This window comes from Carassius gibelio, chromosome B15 (assembly GCF_023724105.1).
Source record: "Carassius gibelio isolate Cgi1373 ecotype wild population from Czech Republic chromosome B15, carGib1.2-hapl.c, whole genome shotgun sequence".
Classification (NCBI taxonomy): Eukaryota; Metazoa; Chordata; class Actinopteri; order Cypriniformes; family Cyprinidae; genus Carassius; species Carassius gibelio.
Window position 1 is genome coordinate 28,710,159 of NC_068410.1, and position 19,290 is coordinate 28,729,448.

Below are 19,290 nucleotides of genomic sequence, written 5' to 3' on the forward strand. Positions count from 1 at the left end.
TTTTTGGCCTTTTTTATTTTATTTTTTATAAATAGTGATTTTTACTCAGTCTTGGGTAATTAATATTTCTATTGAAAAATCCCTTGTACTCACAATACTGATACTTTCCACTTGTTTTGACTTTTTGACAAATTTTACTGCTACCTGATGGAAAAAACAATTAATATACCAGAGGATGGAATACCATAACAAATAAAAAAACCAAAAAATATATAAATTTAAAGTGTGCATTTTCATCCTACATTTAAAAAATAATACTATATATATATATATATATATAGTGAATTTGCAATAGAAGAACCATTCAGGGTTCTCCAAAGAACATTTCAGTGATCAGTTCTTAAAGGTGGGGTAAGTGATTTCTGGTAGCCAATGTTGATATTTCAAATCACCAAAACAAACACGCCCCTACCCCAAAAGGGTCTCGCCCCTATTTTAATAGCTCCGCTCCACACATATGTACACAACCCAGACAACGATTATGGTGGAATCAGCTGTGGCAGCTAACGGAGGGTATGATGTCATCATTAAGTGAAAGCAATATGGTTTGCGTATACTATTTATTTTAACAACATATATTAGTTCTGTGAAATAAAGCAAAACCAATGTTACTCGCCTATCGAGAAGAAACAAAGCAACCTCGATGTGGATCGAAGGCCTTCCCGCTTCTTGAGTTCTCTTCAGCGATGTAAAGCTGATCCGATATTTACACGGGTTCTACTTCTTGCCTTATCGTAAGCCATCTTTTGTTCGGCAGATGTTTTTTTTTTTGTTTCATCTCTATCTTTCTGTCATCATTTGGCTTGGCTAATGTCTGTCCTGTGCACTGAGCGCTCTCTCTTTCGACCCCATCATGAGTAGACACGCCCCTTACTGCTGATTGGCTACATGTTTGTTTTGGTACTCTGTCCGACTCAGTTTTCTAAAGCATTTTTGAAAAAATACATACCCCACCTTTAAAAGAACCATTTTATTCTTATTGTGATTTAAATATTTAATTAATCTAAATAACCTTTTGTGCAGTGGATGTTATTTGTGTTACGATTATTTTAAAGTCTAACAAGTCTAGTCAAATCTCAAATCAAATAGTTTTTAGCTCATCTTAGGCTCAGTACCTAAAACCAGTCATGGTAAACAATCCTGTCCAGATCAATCCGACGTTCTGGCTTTTGCTGCAGAAGGGAGCAGATCAAATAGCAGCATTCTGTGCAGAAAGATGGAAGAGACGTCTGATTATTACTGTAAACTACATCTGCTTTTATTCTAAGATGTAAAATCTGCTGCATTATCCATATGTCCATCTCCAGTAAAGTTTCTGTGGTAGAGTTGTACTTGTGAAGAAGAACTCACCTTCTGTCAAGCCAGGTTTGGACCAGGTGTTCAAGTTGGTCCTGTAGAAGTCATAACTATCTGGAAAGTGTCCACACAGCATTCTGAACAAGAGGATCCCTAAAGACCAGACCGTCGCTGGCTTTCCATGGAACTCCCCCTTCAGTATGTACTCGGGAGGGCAGTACATAACTGTTCCTGGAGGAAAAAGAGTTTTAGTGTTTTAGTCATTACCACAGCATGTCTTCTTTCCATTAAGTATTGAGTTAACTGATTCACAAGAGTTTTTAGAGATAAAACACACCACTGAAGCTTGTGTAGGCAGATTCTGTCAGGACACTGCCACATCCAAAGTCAATTAGTTTGATTTGGAGGTTCTCCAAGTTTATCAGCAGGTTCTCTAACTTGATGTCCCCATGGTAAACTCCACGTCTACAACATGCACTGGCGGCTAGTGTTGCCCCAAACATGATGAGCCTCGCTAACTTCTCATCGATGCTGCCTCCATTGCGTTGCACAAAGCGTAAAACATCCATGCAGTGTGAGAAGCGCTGGACGACAATGACGTAGAAGTTCTGCTGGTCCTGCCAGTCCAGCAGCCTAATAATATCCATCACTGGGCCTTTATTGGCCAGAATTGTCAGGGCGACTTCTTTGGGAAGGGGCTTGGGATGATCAGGCTGGAAGAAAGAAACATTTTATAATGTAGAATTGGAATTTAACTCAGTCTTGGGAAAGTGTATCTATTCTAGTGAATAATCACACTCACAATGCTGATATATTCCGTGTGTTTTGTCTTTTTGACGAATTTCATTGCCACCTGATGAACATAACAAAAAACAATATGTGTAGGATGCCATAAATTATTTAAAAAACATAGCCAAGGCATGAATTTTAATCCTACACTCTTAAAAATAAAGCTTATCCAAAGAACATTTCAGTGAACACTTCTGAAAAGAACATTTTTTTCTTAATGTGAATAATATTTTGATCTTCATGAAGCCGATAAAGAATCTTTATTTTTAAGAGTGTAAAGGCCAGGAGCAGTTGATGTTAAGTTAAAAAATCAAACCTTAAGTCTATCCTCTAAACGAGTCGCATTATAGACGGCGCCAAATCCACCTTGACCCAGCTTGCTGCCAATTGCATATCGGCAGCAAATGTTGTCTATTAAAAGATGAAAATAAAAATAAAAACAATGTTTAGTGGTACTGGTTTAAAGATAAGGGCATGTGTTATGTTTGGGATTGTGGCAATAAACTCACCTTCAGGTCTCGTGTCCACTTCATTGCTGTCCAACTCTATCATCAGAGGAGACACTTCACCTGCTCTCACACTGACTGGAGCATCGTGGACTTGAGTTTGGAGGTCTTTCTGCACCAGAGGCTCAGCAGCAGGAGGGACTTGAAGAACACTGGTGTGAGGTTCCTCGAGATCAGTGACCTCTACAGATCTGCAGATGGGCTGTTGAGGCTTCTGATCTAAAGAGGAGAATACCAGCACAAGATGTTAGGTAGCAGTGACTAAATAAATAATAAATATATTTCATACCGACAGAATTTGATCACCTATTAAACATGCAAACATAACTATCCTGTTTCACTCTTACATTTCGAAGTAGGCCTAATGTATTATAGAAGAAAAGCTAAAAAGACTGTCTTACAATTATGAGACAGAAAAGTTCCCGTAGATATTCATATTTAGTTGTGAATAATTAAGTGACGCCTAAATATAAAGAGCTCCAGAAAATTATTTTTTACCGTCGGTTCTCCCGGATGTTTCTGTCTCAGTACCTTGGTCTTTCATCTCATCCTGACCTGAGCTCTTGCTTTTGGTGATTTTTTTCCTCAAACGGGAAGAGAACCATTTAAAGAAGTGGCCCACTTTCTTTTTATTGCTCTTCTTCTCCTCTTTCAGAGGAGAGGTGGGAAGCACAGTTCCCTCTCCTTCATCAACAGTCTTCTCATCAGGCCGATGAGGATGATGTTTCTCTGCCGTGTCGGGGCTGGATTTTGGGGGTTTACTGTGAGGGAGGTCGTAGACCTGCTCGCTCTCCGTAAACGGTTGTACTCGTGAAGTACTCTGTCCCATGATAAATTTCTGTCGTGTATCAATCAGACTTCAGCAGCAACAAACTGAGAAACCTAAATGAGTGAAGTGAGGAGCTCTGTACGGTTTTAATACTCGCGCAACATTCTAAAAGTTCTAAGTTTCTTTGTGACATCACAGCGGCTCTGATGTAGCTGAGGAAATCGAAAAAAAAAACCAGAGTCTTTTTTTTTCACAGTAGCTAGCTTATTAAATTCATCCGGCTAAATTGTATAGTTGTTTTACAAATACACACACTACGGGCCTTTGAAATAGACTCCGTTTAATTAAAATAAATTATTCTTGGCATGCTATATTAATTAACTATTGCATTACAGAGTAAAACAGTATGTAGTATATGTTTGTTATTAAAGAACTGGACTGAATAATTTTTGAACCGATTCTTTGAAGTGATTCAGTTAAATGACTCGGACGCTTTATAAATACTGGAAGTTCAACCAATGGGACCCTACATACATGTGACATTATTAGAGCAGCGAATGTCAAAACAGAAACGTATGAGACTAATCGAGCTGTTATAAAAGTGCATTTGTTTAATTTTCATAATCTATCAAAAATTACATTTCATCCCAGTACTGGACGTGAAAGATGCCTGTAAAAAAGCCCATGTTCAGTTTGTGTTCTTTATTATAAGGGCTGTACAGCTGTTGTTGGTTATTGAATTTAATTGAGAGGGCGTGGCATGTTTGGTGATCGCGAGAGAGCGGATCAGGTTTTAATGCGCGAATAGCAGAGTGAAAGCATAGGTCCGGCAGTCTTCCCTGTAAGCAGCAAATAATGCAAATTAAGATCTCCTTCTGTAGCGATTTCACTTTGTGAACTACAAGGAGAATATTTGTGATCTCGATTAGCATTGGATGATGCTTAATTGTCTCGGACTTCTTGTTGAAGTTTCCTTCATGACGATTTTGGAATGTGCGTCATTGAAGATTGTGAGTTTCGTTTGAGTATTCATTATATTATAATTATGCCATTTATTTAGCGTTTAACTTGATATACCGCTACTGGATTATAATTTATGTAAAATGAGTGTGTTTCCTCGATTATGTGAAGCATATGCTCTTATGATGGCGAGTATGATCGCCCATTATAATAAGTTACTATGACGCAGCAATTTCTGTTGTGCTGTTATCACACATTTAAGCAGTTTTCCGTTACTGATTGTTTATTTGCTTATTATAGAACCACATTTAGAGTCATATACAGCAACGGGATAAATCAATAACAAGCATCTTAGACTTTGCATTCATCATCGTTGAATATTCATCGTGCATCAGGAGACCTGAGACTACAGCTTAACCACCAGCTTCACATCTCTATCCTGATATTTGAACCTCTTAAAGAACTGTGAAGACCAACACAGACTGTTGCACCCCTTGTCTCCACTACATATTTGTGAAATCAGCCTCCATCTGTATCCTTGAAATCCACATCTGTTGAAGTAATTTAATTTGTTTGTTTGTTATTTTGTGCAGGCCTACACTCTTTATATGTATATATTTTTTTGCTATTTGTGATCTACCTTTATGGTAAATATGTACATTGTGTATTTGATCATTGATATTCAGCATCATAAAGAGTTAATTATTACAATTTAGTACAACTGCCTCCTCTTCATTTCTCTCGTGGCCATTGGACATCAAATGTGGTAATCGACACTCTGAGACGGTTGACACTGTAGTAGTAATCGGTGCAATACAGTTCCTTCCAAACAATGCCTTCACTTAAAGCGGAAGAAGCAGAGAAATCGAAGCTGGATCCAGACCCTGGATACAGCAGATTCCTGCTTTCAGCTCGGCGTTGTTCTGTCGATGTAGTTCAAAATCCTTTCAACGACACTGCAGTGGTATATTGTCCGAAAAAGTGAGAGTGCTCTCTCAAGCAATGAGACGGGGTAAAATGTTAGAATACAGGTGAGAACATTGTCCGACATTATTTTTTAAAGGTGTTTATTCAATTTGGAATCGATTAATTAAAGCTACCAGATTTCATTTTCCCCCTCTACGCTAAGGCCATTTTAAAGCTTATATTTTTAACAGTTTACTATGCATTCATAATTTATTTTAGCTACTTGGACTTATTCTATTGTAGCAAAAACGTTCTTTATTATTAACATATTATTAATACATATAGAGAGAAGTATTGGCACATACAGAGAGAAGGAATTTAAGTTTTTTTTTCCCATTTTCCATGTAGTAATTTCCATCTCAAATATTAATTTTGTCCTAATAAAATTATAAATTATAGTAATTATTTACCAAAAAGAGCATGCTTGAAATGAAAGATGAGATCAATTACAATTTACAAATAAATATTAATTGTGAACAGAATATAATATTATGTTATGCTTTTAATTCCAATCAAACTGTATAAACATGCAAAAAGTGTCAAAAAAAGTTTTCAATTGAACCTCTTTTAACTAGCATATTTACTGAAGTACATCTTCTTTTCGATCCTGTTTTCTTTAAATTCACCAACATATCAGAATATTTAAATATGAAAAATTTAGTTGGGTCAAGTTGGTTTAAGGATCTACAGCAAAATATAGAGAACTTTGGTGATAACTAAAAGAATATATCATTACTGCGATATTATTTTCTCATTAGAATTGACATAAAAAGTGGGAAATGTTGATCAAAAACATACATTTACAAACAAACTGACCACCGACCACTACCTTGAGACACCATTTTTATTTTTTAGCTCAACTGTCAGAGAATCGAATGCACAGGATTGTAAGATTAAGTTAACTAAGCCTATGTTAAGTTATATAAATATAAAAAGCATACAGAACCATTTTTGCCATCTACAATTCAGAAAGACTCGGATTTTGAGTTTTAATGAAAAAGTGAAGTGACATTCAGCCAAGTATGGTGACCCATACTCAGAATTTGTGCTCTGCATTTAACCCATCCGAAATGCACACACACAGAGCAGTGAACACACACACGCACACTGTGAGCACACACCCGGAGCAGTGGGCAGCCATTTATGCTCCGGCGCCCGGAGAGCAGTTGGGGGTTCGATGCCTTGCTCAAGGGCACCTAAGTCGTGGTATTGAAGGTGGAGAGAGAGCTGTTCATGCACTCCCCCCACCCACAATTCCGTCCAGCCCGAGACTAGAACCCACAACCCTTCGATTGGGAGTCCAACCCTCTAACCATTAGGCCATGACTTCCCCAAAAATTTGACCATTTAGGCCCCAGCAAGGATAGACTAATAGACTAATAAATCAATGTGTGTGCACTCTGTGTGTGATTTGGTGATATAGCCTACTTGATAATGTCAGATTGCACATCATTACAACATTTTCATATATCATATTTCAATATTTTCACAGACGATGCTTTATATCTACCACCTCTGACTCGACTCGAGTGGAAAATGAAATAATCAGAGGATGTGCAAAGTGCTCACTTGTTTGCGCGAGCAAAGGTGTTTTTTTTAGGAGTCTAACTTGCAAACGTCAGACCACTGATTCGTCAAACCTGCTTTCCTAGTCTGTGTTCTTCGGACTATTTTGTAGTGAGTAACGATTATACTTAGGGGAAATGTATCAGAGTAAAAGTATTCATTTTAATTAGAAAATGTAGTGGAGTAAAAGTAGAAGTTTTACTTTTACTTTTCTACCTTTAGAAATATTTTTACTTCGTTACATTACACCACTGATAAAGTGTTGGAGAATGCAATCCTGTGGTGAGTCTTTGCTTTGAAAATGAATCCGTCAGATAAAACTGATGAAAAGTGATTAATAAAAGTCATGATTAGATCACGGTTAATATACTGTTCCAGTATGTCTGCTCTAGGACTTTCCATTCAAGATCAAGGAGCGTCATTCTCTGGAGTATGTCAGGCAGTTTCCTCACCTCAGATGCCAAACAAATGCCTTCAGCTCTTTGCTCAGGATCCGAAGTGAGGCTTCTGCTGCGATCCAGTCATTCTTCAGAGTAAGAAGTGATCATTTTACCGTTTAAAGATTGGCATCAGTAAGATTTCTCAAAAGAAGTCTCTTATGCCCACAAAGGCTGCATTTATTTGATCAAAGTATTGTGAAATATCTATACAAATAAAAATAACTGTTTAGTTGTAATATATTTTAAGAAGACATTTATTAATGTAAAGCGGAGCTGAATTTTGTGTCATTACTTCAGTCTTCAGTGTCACATGATCCTTCAGAGATCATTAAAATATTCTGATTTGTTGCTTAAGAAGCTGTGTGTACTTATTAATTTGACATATTTTATTATAGTTTGTAATATTAGAAATGTTTAAAAAACCTTACTGCCTAAAACTTTTGAATAGTAGTAAAAATTATTATTATATTATTTTAAATGTATTTTCATTCTTTTATTCTTAAATTAGCTGTATAATGTGCAATTAATAACAAATCATGATTATAAAGAATAATAATACAATTATAACCAATTAATGATCCTTCAGAAATCATTTGAATATTCTTACTATAATATAATTAATTATGAAACAATTATCCTTATTTTTAATTGTGGTTAACAGTTCTTCTGCTTATTATTTTGTGGAAAACTTGATGCCTTTTTTCAGGATTATTTGTTGAAAAGAAAGCATTTATTTGAAATACAGTTTACTAAATGTATTATTAGACTGTGTCTGTCTGAAGGCTCTCTCTTCACCTTTCAGATGAAATCATGTTTTTATTATTATTTACAAAAGTACATAGATTTTCGCCTCCTTCAGCAAGCGACATCTCCAGTCGTTAATATTGCTGCCTCAAGCCAAGGCACAAGACTCAGTTCTTCCTGGAAGACGAAACATCTCCACAGATGACACTTTCAGAGTGACAGTGATCGGTCTTACACCTGGAACAAAACACAGAAATTAGCTTTATTGTTAAATTCATTATTAGAACAGATGCTGTTTTTAATAGTTTTTAGCTCATCTTAGGCTCAGTACCTAAAACCAGTCATGGTGAATAATCCTGTCAGATCAAGCTGACGTTCTGGCTTTTGCTGCAGAAAGGAGCAGATCAAATGGCAGCATTCTGTGGAGAAAGATGGAAGAGACGTCTGATTATTACTGTAAACTACATTCGCTCTATTCCAAGCTGAAAGCTCTTTAGGTCAGTAAAACAGGATAAATTGCTGCATTATCCATATGCCATCTCCAGTTAATCCTATAAAGTTTTGTAGTAGAATTGTACTTGTGGAGAAGAACTCAGCTTCTGTCAAGCCAGGTTTGGACCAGGTGTTCATGTTGGTCCTGTAGATGCTGAAACTATCTAGAATATATCCACACAGCATTCTGAACAAGAGGATGCTCAATGCTGCCTCTGTTTGTGTTACACAAAGAGGAACGCATCCGTGCAGTGTGATAAACGCTGGACGACTGACGAACTGTAGATGTCCTGAAGGTCCTTCCAGTCCAGCATCTTAATAATGTCCATCACTGGATTGATAGGTCAACATTTTGGGGAAGGGCCTTGGGCTCTTTAGACTGGATGAAATAAACATTTTTGGCCTTTTTTATTTTATTTTTTATAAATAGTGATTTTTACTCAGTCTTGGGTAATTAATATTTCTATTGAAAAATCCCTTGTACTCACAATACTGATACTTTCCACTTGTTTTGACTTTTTGACAAATTTTACTGCTACCTGATGGAAAAAACAATTAATATACCAGAGGATGGAATACCATAACAAATAAAAAAACCAAAAAATATATAAATTTAAAGTGTGCATTTTCATCCTACATTTAAAAAATAATACTATATATATATATATATATATAGTGAATTTGCAATAGAAGAACCATTCAGGGTTCTCCAAAGAACATTTCAGTGATCAGTTCTTAAAGGTGGGGTAAGTGATTTCTGGTAGCCAATGTTGATATTTCAAATCACCAAAACAAACACGCCCCTACCCCAAAAGGGTCTCGCCCCTATTTTAATAGCTCCGCTCCACACATATGTACACAACCCAGACAACGATTATGGTGGAATCAGCTGTGGCAGCTAACGGAGGGTATGATGTCATCATTAAGTGAAAGCAATATGGTTTGCGTATACTATTTATTTTAACAACATATATTAGTTCTGTGAAATAAAGCAAAACCAATGTTACTCGCCTATCGAGAAGAAACAAAGCAACCTCGATGTGGATCGAAGGCCTTCCCGCTTCTTGAGTTCTCTTCAGCGATGTAAAGCTGATCCGATATTTACACGGGTTCTACTTCTTGCCTTATCGTAAGCCATCTTTTGTTCGGCAGATGTTTTTTTTTTTGTTTCATCTCTATCTTTCTGTCATCATTTGGCTTGGCTAATGTCTGTCCTGTGCACTGAGCGCTCTCTCTTTCGACCCCATCATGAGTAGACACGCCCCTTACTGCTGATTGGCTACATGTTTGTTTTGGTACTCTGTCCGACTCAGTTTTCTAAAGCATTTTTGAAAAAATACATACCCCACCTTTAAAAGAACCATTTTATTCTTATTGTGATTTAAATATTTAATTAATCTAAATAACCTTTTGTGCAGTGGATGTTATTTGTGTTACGATTATTTTAAAGTCTAACAAGTCTAGTCAAATCTCAAATCAAATAGTTTTTAGCTCATCTTAGGCTCAGTACCTAAAACCAGTCATGGTAAACAATCCTGTCCAGATCAATCCGACGTTCTGGCTTTTGCTGCAGAAGGGAGCAGATCAAATAGCAGCATTCTGTGCAGAAAGATGGAAGAGACGTCTGATTATTACTGTAAACTACATCTGCTTTTATTCTAAGATGTAAAATCTGCTGCATTATCCATATGTCCATCTCCAGTAAAGTTTCTGTGGTAGAGTTGTACTTGTGAAGAAGAACTCACCTTCTGTCAAGCCAGGTTTGGACCAGGTGTTCAAGTTGGTCCTGTAGAAGTCATAACTATCTGGAAAGTGTCCACACAGCATTCTGAACAAGAGGATCCCTAAAGACCAGACCGTCGCTGGCTTTCCATGGAACTCCCCCTTCAGTATGTACTCGGGAGGGCAGTACATAACTGTTCCTGGAGGAAAAAGAGTTTTAGTGTTTTAGTCATTACCACAGCATGTCTTCTTTCCATTAAGTATTGAGTTAACTGATTCACAAGAGTTTTTAGAGATAAAACACACCACTGAAGCTTGTGTAGGCAGATTCTGTCAGGACACTGCCACATCCAAAGTCAATTAGTTTGATTTGGAGGTTCTCCAAGTTTATCAGCAGGTTCTCTAACTTGATGTCCCCATGGTAAACTCCACGTCTACAACATGCACTGGCGGCTAGTGTTGCCCCAAACATGATGAGCCTCGCTAACTTCTCATCGATGCTGCCTCCATTGCGTTGCACAAAGCGTAAAACATCCATGCAGTGTGAGAAGCGCTGGACGACAATGACGTAGAAGTTCTGCTGGTCCTGCCAGTCCAGCAGCCTAATAATATCCATCACTGGGCCTTTATTGGCCAGAATTGTCAGGGCGACTTCTTTGGGAAGGGGCTTGGGATGATCAGGCTGGAAGAAAGAAACATTTTATAATGTAGAATTGGAATTTAACTCAGTCTTGGGAAAGTGTATCTATTCTAGTGAATAATCACACTCACAATGCTGATATATTCCGTGTGTTTTGTCTTTTTGACGAATTTCATTGCCACCTGATGAACATAACAAAAAACAATATGTGTAGGATGCCATAAATTATTTAAAAAACATAGCCAAGGCATGAATTTTAATCCTACACTCTTAAAAATAAAGCTTATCCAAAGAACATTTCAGTGAACACTTCTGAAAAGAACATTTTTTTCTTAATGTGAATAATATTTTGATCTTCATGAAGCCGATAAAGAATCTTTATTTTTAAGAGTGTAAAGGCCAGGAGCAGTTGATGTTAAGTTAAAAAATCAAACCTTAAGTCTATCCTCTAAACGAGTCGCATTATAGACGGCGCCAAATCCACCTTGACCCAGCTTGCTGCCAATTGCATATCGGCAGCAAATGTTGTCTATTAAAAGATGAAAATAAAAATAAAAACAATGTTTAGTGGTACTGGTTTAAAGATAAGGGCATGTGTTATGTTTGGGATTGTGGCAATAAACTCACCTTCAGGTCTCGTGTCCACTTCATTGCTGTCCAACTCTATCATCAGAGGAGACACTTCACCTGCTCTCACACTGACTGGAGCATCGTGGACTTGAGTTTGGAGGTCTTTCTGCACCAGAGGCTCAGCAGCAGGAGGGACTTGAAGAACACTGGTGTGAGGTTCCTCGAGATCAGTGACCTCTACAGATCTGCAGATGGGCTGTTGAGGCTTCTGATCTAAAGAGGAGAATACCAGCACAAGATGTTAGGTAGCAGTGACTAAATAAATAATAAATATATTTCATACCGACAGAATTTGATCACCTATTAAACATGCAAACATAACTATCCTGTTTCACTCTTACATTTCGAAGTAGGCCTAATGTATTATAGAAGAAAAGCTAAAAAGACTGTCTTACAATTATGAGACAGAAAAGTTCCCGTAGATATTCATATTTAGTTGTGAATAATTAAGTGACGCCTAAATATAAAGAGCTCCAGAAAATTATTTTTTACCGTCGGTTCTCCCGGATGTTTCTGTCTCAGTACCTTGGTCTTTCATCTCATCCTGACCTGAGCTCTTGCTTTTGGTGATTTTTTTCCTCAAACGGGAAGAGAACCATTTAAAGAAGTGGCCCACTTTCTTTTTATTGCTCTTCTTCTCCTCTTTCAGAGGAGAGGTGGGAAGCACAGTTCCCTCTCCTTCATCAACAGTCTTCTCATCAGGCCGATGAGGATGATGTTTCTCTGCCGTGTCGGGGCTGGATTTTGGGGGTTTACTGTGAGGGAGGTCGTAGACCTGCTCGCTCTCCGTAAACGGTTGTACTCGTGAAGTACTCTGTCCCATGATAAATTTCTGTCGTGTATCAATCAGACTTCAGCAGCAACAAACTGAGAAACCTAAATGAGTGAAGTGAGGAGCTCTGTACGGTTTTAATACTCGCGCAACATTCTAAAAGTTCTAAGTTTCTTTGTGACATCACAGCGGCTCTGATGTAGCTGAGGAAATCGAAAAAAAAAACCAGAGTCTTTTTTTTTCACAGTAGCTAGCTTATTAAATTCATCCGGCTAAATTGTATAGTTGTTTTACAAATACACACACTACGGGCCTTTGAAATAGACTCCGTTTAATTAAAATAAATTATTCTTGGCATGCTATATTAATTAACTATTGCATTACAGAGTAAAACAGTATGTAGTATATGTTTGTTATTAAAGAACTGGACTGAATAATTTTTTAACCGATTCTTTGAAGTGATTCAGTTAAATGACTCGGACGCTTTATAAATACTGGAAGTTCAACCAATGGGACCCTACATACATGTGACATTATTAGAGCAGCGAATGTCAAAACAGAAACGTATGAGACTAATCGAGCTGTTATAAAAGTGCATTTGTTTAATTTTCATAATCTATCAAAAATTACATTTCATCCCAGTACTGGACGTGAAAGATGCCTGTAAAAAAGCCCATGTTCAGTTTGTGTTCTTTATTATAAGGGCTGTACAGCTGTTGTTGGTTATTGAATTTAATTGAGAGGGCGTGGCATGTTTGGTGATCGCGAGAGAGCGGATCAGGTTTTAATGCGCGAATAGCAGAGTGAAAGCATAGGTCCGGCAGTCTTCCCTGTAAGCAGCAAATAATGCAAATTAAGATCTCCTTCTGTAGCGATTTCACTTTGTGAACTACAAGGAGAATATTTGTGATCTCGATTAGCATTGGATGATGCTTAATTGTCTCGGACTTCTTGTTGAAGTTTCCTTCATGACGATTTTGGAATGTGCGTCATTGAAGATTGTGAGTTTCGTTTGAGTATTCATTATATTATAATTATGCCATTTATTTAGCGTTTAACTTGATATACCGCTACTGGATTATAATTTATGTAAAATGAGTGTGTTTCCTCGATTATGTGAAGCATATGCTCTTATGATGGCGAGTATGATCGCCCATTATAATAAGTTACTATGACGCAGCAATTTCTGTTGTGCTGTTATCACACATTTAAGCAGTTTTCCGTTACTGATTGTTTATTTGCTTATTATAGAACCACATTTAGAGTCATATACAGCAACGGGATAAATCAATAACAAGCATCTTAGACTTTGCATTCATCATCGTTGAATATTCATCGTGCATCAGGAGACCTGAGACTACAGCTTAACCACCAGCTTCACATCTCTATCCTGATATTTGAACCTCTTAAAGAACTGTGAAGACCAACACAGACTGTTGCACCCCTTGTCTCCACTACATATTTGTGAAATCAGCCTCCATCTGTATCCTTGAAAACCACATCTGTTGAAGTAATTTAAATTGTTTGTTTGTTATTTTGTGCAGGCCTACACTCTTTATATGTATATTTTATTTGCTATTTGTGATCTACCTTTATGGTAAATATGTACATTGTGTATTTGATCATTGATATTCAGCATCATAAAGAGATAATTATTACAATTTAGTACAACTGCCTCCTCTTCATTTCTCTCGTGGCCATTGGACATCAAATGTGGTAATCGACACTCTGAGACGGTTGACACTGTAGTAGTAATCGGTGCAATACAGTTCCTTCCAAACATTTAATGGTCCTTCGAGCCGGATGTTATAACCGTCTCAGCAATGATGTACAGACCAGAGAGAAAATGGTAGAGGATGAGGTGGTTAGGCCACGCAGAATAACTCGACAACCATTGTATCTTCAGGATTATGTGGTTAGTTATCCTCAGAGACAACTTACATTTGCAGATGAGCAAGTTAATGCTGTAGCAAATGCTGATGTTCTCTCTTGCATTCGTGAAATGAGAGAGGAAAGCAAGCAGCTGCGGCAAGATGTGCAACGCATTTCAGATATAATCGCTAGTTCTCCTGTCTTAGCTCAGCCACAGGTTTCACCACCTTTACAGCGTTCGCTTAGTGCAGAGGATAGAGTTTCTTCTACACCAGTAGCTACTAGCATGTTGGTTTCTAAGCAGAAAGATCAGAATCCCAATCAATCTGAACATGTTCCGTTGGTGCCCCCTAGGGATGAGTCCTTGCATTCACGTCATGATAACTATCAAGATCTTATCGAAGATCTTACTAATCGTTTAGAGAGAGTAAGCAGGCTGAGTGGTAGCCAATCAAATTCAGGCCAGTCAACCCCTCAGTATATTGAACCTCCTCATGGTGAGAATGACTCTCCGCAACATGTTACTGGCAAAAGTGCTACTGTCAATGGTTTGCAGCATCGGCAGTCTGATTCTGCTTATCACCAGTCAGAGTGTGCCATGTCATTGCAGGCCAATCCTCCATGCTACCCACCTCGGGATTTCAGTCATTCACATTTAGAGTATCAGCCCATAAGAAATCTTCATGATCCATGCTTTGAGGACAGGGTGCACCCTTCACATAGAACTGGCTTAACTGATCGTTCTAGTCTTTATCGTCAACGGGAACGGAGAACGGATCAATATGGTGGTAATGAACAGCTGTATTCCTCTAATCGTTCATACCCATTTTTAGACCAAGAGCTTAACCGTCCTTGGCACCCATTGCCAGTGCAATATCGGGGGCCTACACCCACCATCCCAGACTTCATTCATGATGATCCACGAGAGTTCGCCAGACTGAAGCTTGCTTTAGACAATGTTCTGCCCAACGATGCCTCAGAATCTTTCAGATACTCATTGATCATTTGAAGTTGGAAGATGCTTTACTTGTTGCAGATTCTTACAGTCACAGCCGTTCTCCTTTCAGTGACACTATGCAAGCTCTTACCGACATGTATGGGCAACCACATCAGCTGGCATTGCAGCGGATCACCAGCTTGATGGATGGGCCAAACATTAAAGGTGGTGATGTCAAAGCTTTCAAGGGATTTGCTCTTCGTGTTCGAGCCTTAGTCGGAATGTTGAATCAGTTGGGTAGCCCAGGCTGGACTGAGTTGAAGTGTGGTTCTCATGTATCTCGTCTCTTGGCTAAGTTACCTTATGACCAAAGAGCCAATTTTAAGAGATTTGTTAACCCTCTTCAAACTCCCATTCCTACTTTACTTGATTTGGCTGATTGGCTTGAATATGAGGTTCTTGTGCAAGTAGAGGGAACCCAGTACGGTACATACCCTGATCATGATAAGCATAGTTTCCGCAAAGAGAAGAAGCCTGGATTCATACCTCGAAAGCTGACCACTGTTCTGCATGGGGGAGAACAGAAGCAAGTGCCATCTGAAAATCCAAAGACAGGGATGGCATCCTCTGAAAGGGATCGGGAGAAGCCCAAAAGGTATTGTCCGTTCTGCGATACCCTCCAACAATACATGAATCAGTGTTCCAATTTTAAGCTCTTGAACAAAGAACAGGTTGAGAATTGGATCAAGATGGGCAATAGATGCTGGAGATGTGGCCAAAGTCATCAGACCTCAAAGTGTACACTGAAAGCTAAGTGTAAGAAATGCGATAGGAAACATCTTGAAGTTCTTCATGATGTTAATACCAATTCTGAGTTTAACAGAAAGGTCATCAACAGAGAGTCAGAAGGAAGTGCAGGCCCCATAAGTTCCACTTCACATACATTGTATCTTGACCGTCCCACGAGCGGAAAGCAAGTGCTGCTGAAACTGAGTCGGGTTGTGATTCAGAATGGCGACAAATCTTTAGAGACCTTTGCGGTACTGGACGACGGATCGGAGCGAACGATTCTGCTGCATGAGGCCGCTCAACGTTTAGGCCTTCAAGGTACCGTTGAAGACTTAGCACTTCGTACTGTGAGGCATGAGGTTCACACCATCCGTGGACGTTCTGTGTCTTTCTCAATAGCTCCAGCCTCACAACCTGACAAATCATTCACTATTCAAGGCGCCTTTACGGCTAAAGAACTGGGACTTGTCCAACATACTTATCCCATCACAGATTTACAGCGAAAGTACCGCTATCTTAGAGATCTGCCCTTGAACGATATCAACCAAGCCCAACCATTAGTGCTTATTGGATCAGACTATCCACATTTGATCACGCCAGTGGAGCCAGTGAGATTGGGAACGAAAGGAGGACCAGCAGCTGTACATACAAGGCTTGGGTGGACGTTGCAGGGTCCATCAAGGTTCCTTCGTCCTCATCTTCAGCCGCAGGAGTGTCTCTTTGTCTCTTGTGTGACACCAAATTCTGAACTCTTTAACCAGGTTGAAAGGCTATGGAAACTGGACATTCTGCCTTATCGATCAGACAAGGCAGTTACTCGCTCACGACAAGATGCAGAAGCCCTGCGCATTTTGGAAGAAAAGACCATCAGAATTAATGTGGATGGAGTAAATCGATACGCTACCCCATTACTCTGGAAAGAGTCACTTTCCCCCTTAAATGCACCGAAGGAAGCTGTCATGGCTCTCTTATGTAGTATGGAGAGACAACTATACAAAGAGCCACAAATGGCCGCTACTTACAATACTGAAATTCAGAAGTTGCTGCAGGCAGGCTACGTCACCTTACTATCATCTCAGGAGTGTGCATTGAGTCCTCATTCATGGTTCATACCACACCATATGGTCCATCATAATGGTAAGGACCGTATCGTATTCAATTGCTCCTTCGAGTTCCAAGGCCAGTCTCTAAATGAGCACCTCTTACCTGGGCCTACTCTTGGGGCAAACTTGTTAGGAGTTCTGCTCCGCTTCAGGGAGCACCCGGTAGCTTTCTGCTGTGACGTGAGAGGTATGTTTCATCCAGTCCGTCTCCTTGATGAAGACAAGCCTTTTCTCAGATTTCTGTGGCGTAATGGCAATAATGCTGAGCCTCCAACAGTCTATCAGTGGCAAGTTTTGCCCTTTGGAACCACCTGTAGCCCATGTTGCGCTATATTTGCCCTTCAGTCCCATGTCAGGAACTACTTTGAGCCAACAGATGATGTGCGTCAATCTGTTGAATGCAATTTCTATGTCGACAACTGTCTAAAAAGTGTCCCAGATGAAGCACAGGCTGAGAAACTAGTAAACAGACTACAGCACCATCTAATGGAGGGTGGATTTGAGTTGCGACAATGGGCCAGTAATGTTCCTACGGTCATTCGCCACTTTCCTTCTGAGCTGAAATCAAAGAGTAGTGATATCTGGCTTAGTCATGAAACAGCCAATCCTCAGGAACGTACTCTCGGACTGATTTGGCATTGCAAATCTGATACTTTCGCATACAAACCATATCAGAAGGAGAAAGGTGAAACCACCATGCGTAAGATCTATCGCACACTTGCCAAGCAATATGATCCCCTTGGGTATCTGATTCCTTTCACTACAAGGGCCAAGATCAATGTGCAGTTGCTCTGGGACAAGAAACGTGGATGGGATGATCCCTGCCTCCCTGCTGATTTACTTGCCGCTTGGCATCAGTGGGAGAGTGAGCTCCCTCAGTTGTCCCAGATCTCTCAGCCAAGATGCTACAGCTCCAGCATCCAGCATGCAATCAAGAATCGCAGTGTTCATGTATTCTGTGATGCTTCTGAGAGAGCTTATGGCTCTGTAGCATACATGAGTACTGAGGATGAGCAAAACAATATTCAGGTAGCTTTCTTGGCTGCAAGATCTAGGGTCGCTCCAAAAAAGCAGCTCTCCATATCACGCTTAGAACTTTGCGCTGCACTGACAGGCGCACAGCTGGGTGATGTATTAAAGAAAGAGCTGACTTTAGACATTCATGACTTTGTGTTTTGGACTGATTCTACCACAGTCCTTGCATGGCTGCAATCTGATTCTTGCAGGTACAAAGTATTTGTGGGAGTCCGAGTTACTGAAATACAAGAGCTGTCTGACCCAAAATCCTGGCGCTATGTTGATTCATCTAATAATCCTGCCGATGACATTACACGAGGTTTGGCACTGATACAATTGGCTCAAGACACTCGATGGAGGCAGGGTCCAGCTTTCTTGACACAACCCAAGTGCAACTGGCCGAAGGCACCTGAATGTAAAACCCCTGATGATACTCAAGAACTTAAGAAACCTGTATTCTGTGGGGTACTTTGCAAGACTGCAACACCCATCATTCCAGACGTCCATCAATTTAGTAGCTATCAAGAGCTGCTAGAAGCCACAGTGCGGTCCCTGCAAGGGGCGGCTAGCAGTAGGGAACCGGCAGATGCAGATGACTTTATGGGGAAGTCGTGGCCTAAATGGGGAAGTCGTGGCCTAATGGTTAGAGGGTTGGACTCCCAATCTAAGGGTTGTGAGTTTTAGTCTCGGGCCAGATGGAATTGTGGGTGGGGATAGTGCATGAACAGCTCTCTCTCCACCTTCAATACCACGACTTAGGTGCCCTTGAGCAAGGCATCGAACCCCCAACTGCTCCCCGGGCGCCGCAGCATAAATGGCTGCCCACTGCTCCGGGTGTGTGCTCACAGTGTGTCTGTGTGTGTGTTCACTGCTCTGTGTGTGTGCATTTCGGATGGGTTAAATGCATAGCACAAATTCTGAGTATGGGTCACCATACTTGGCTGAATGTCACTTCACTTCTTCACTTCACTTCTTCACTTCTTCTACCATGATGCAGAATTGACTCTTCTGCAGCATTGCCAAGTGCAAGACTTCCCTGAAGACCTTTCATTACTCAAGGAAGGAAATCCTCTCCCCACCAGAGGTCGACTCACAGGACTTGCACCTGAGTATGAGAAAGATTCCAACCTGAGTGGGTGGCAGACTTAGAAGATGTGACAGTCTGGCCAAAGATGTTTTACATCCTGTGATCTTATCTCCAACTCATCCAGTTGTGAAACTCCTTATTAAGCATTACGACACCCAGTTACATCATCCAGGACCTGGAAGGGTGTATGCTG

At 39.7% G+C, this 19,290-nt stretch overlaps 1 protein-coding gene and 1 pseudogene across 1 annotated transcript; both read right to left on the bottom strand.

The window, feature by feature from the left end:
- Window positions 1–1,190: 1,190 nt before the first annotated feature.
- LOC127972395 (uncharacterized) lies at window positions 1,191–3,420 on the bottom strand (annotated as a pseudogene).
- Window positions 3,421–10,113: 6,693 nt separating this feature from the next.
- LOC127972396 (uncharacterized) lies at window positions 10,114–12,343 on the bottom strand. The gene is made up of 5 exons (XM_052575858.1): window positions 12,046–12,343; window positions 11,518–11,733; window positions 11,022–11,152; window positions 10,557–10,932; window positions 10,114–10,450 (listed from the first exon to the last, which is right to left on the bottom strand). Exons 1-5 carry the CDS (start codon window positions 12,341–12,343, stop codon window positions 10,209–10,211), a joined length of 1,263 nt encoding a protein of 420 aa, XP_052431818.1. The 3' UTR covers window positions 10,114–10,208.
- Between the last annotated feature and the right edge of the window lie 6,947 nt (window positions 12,344–19,290).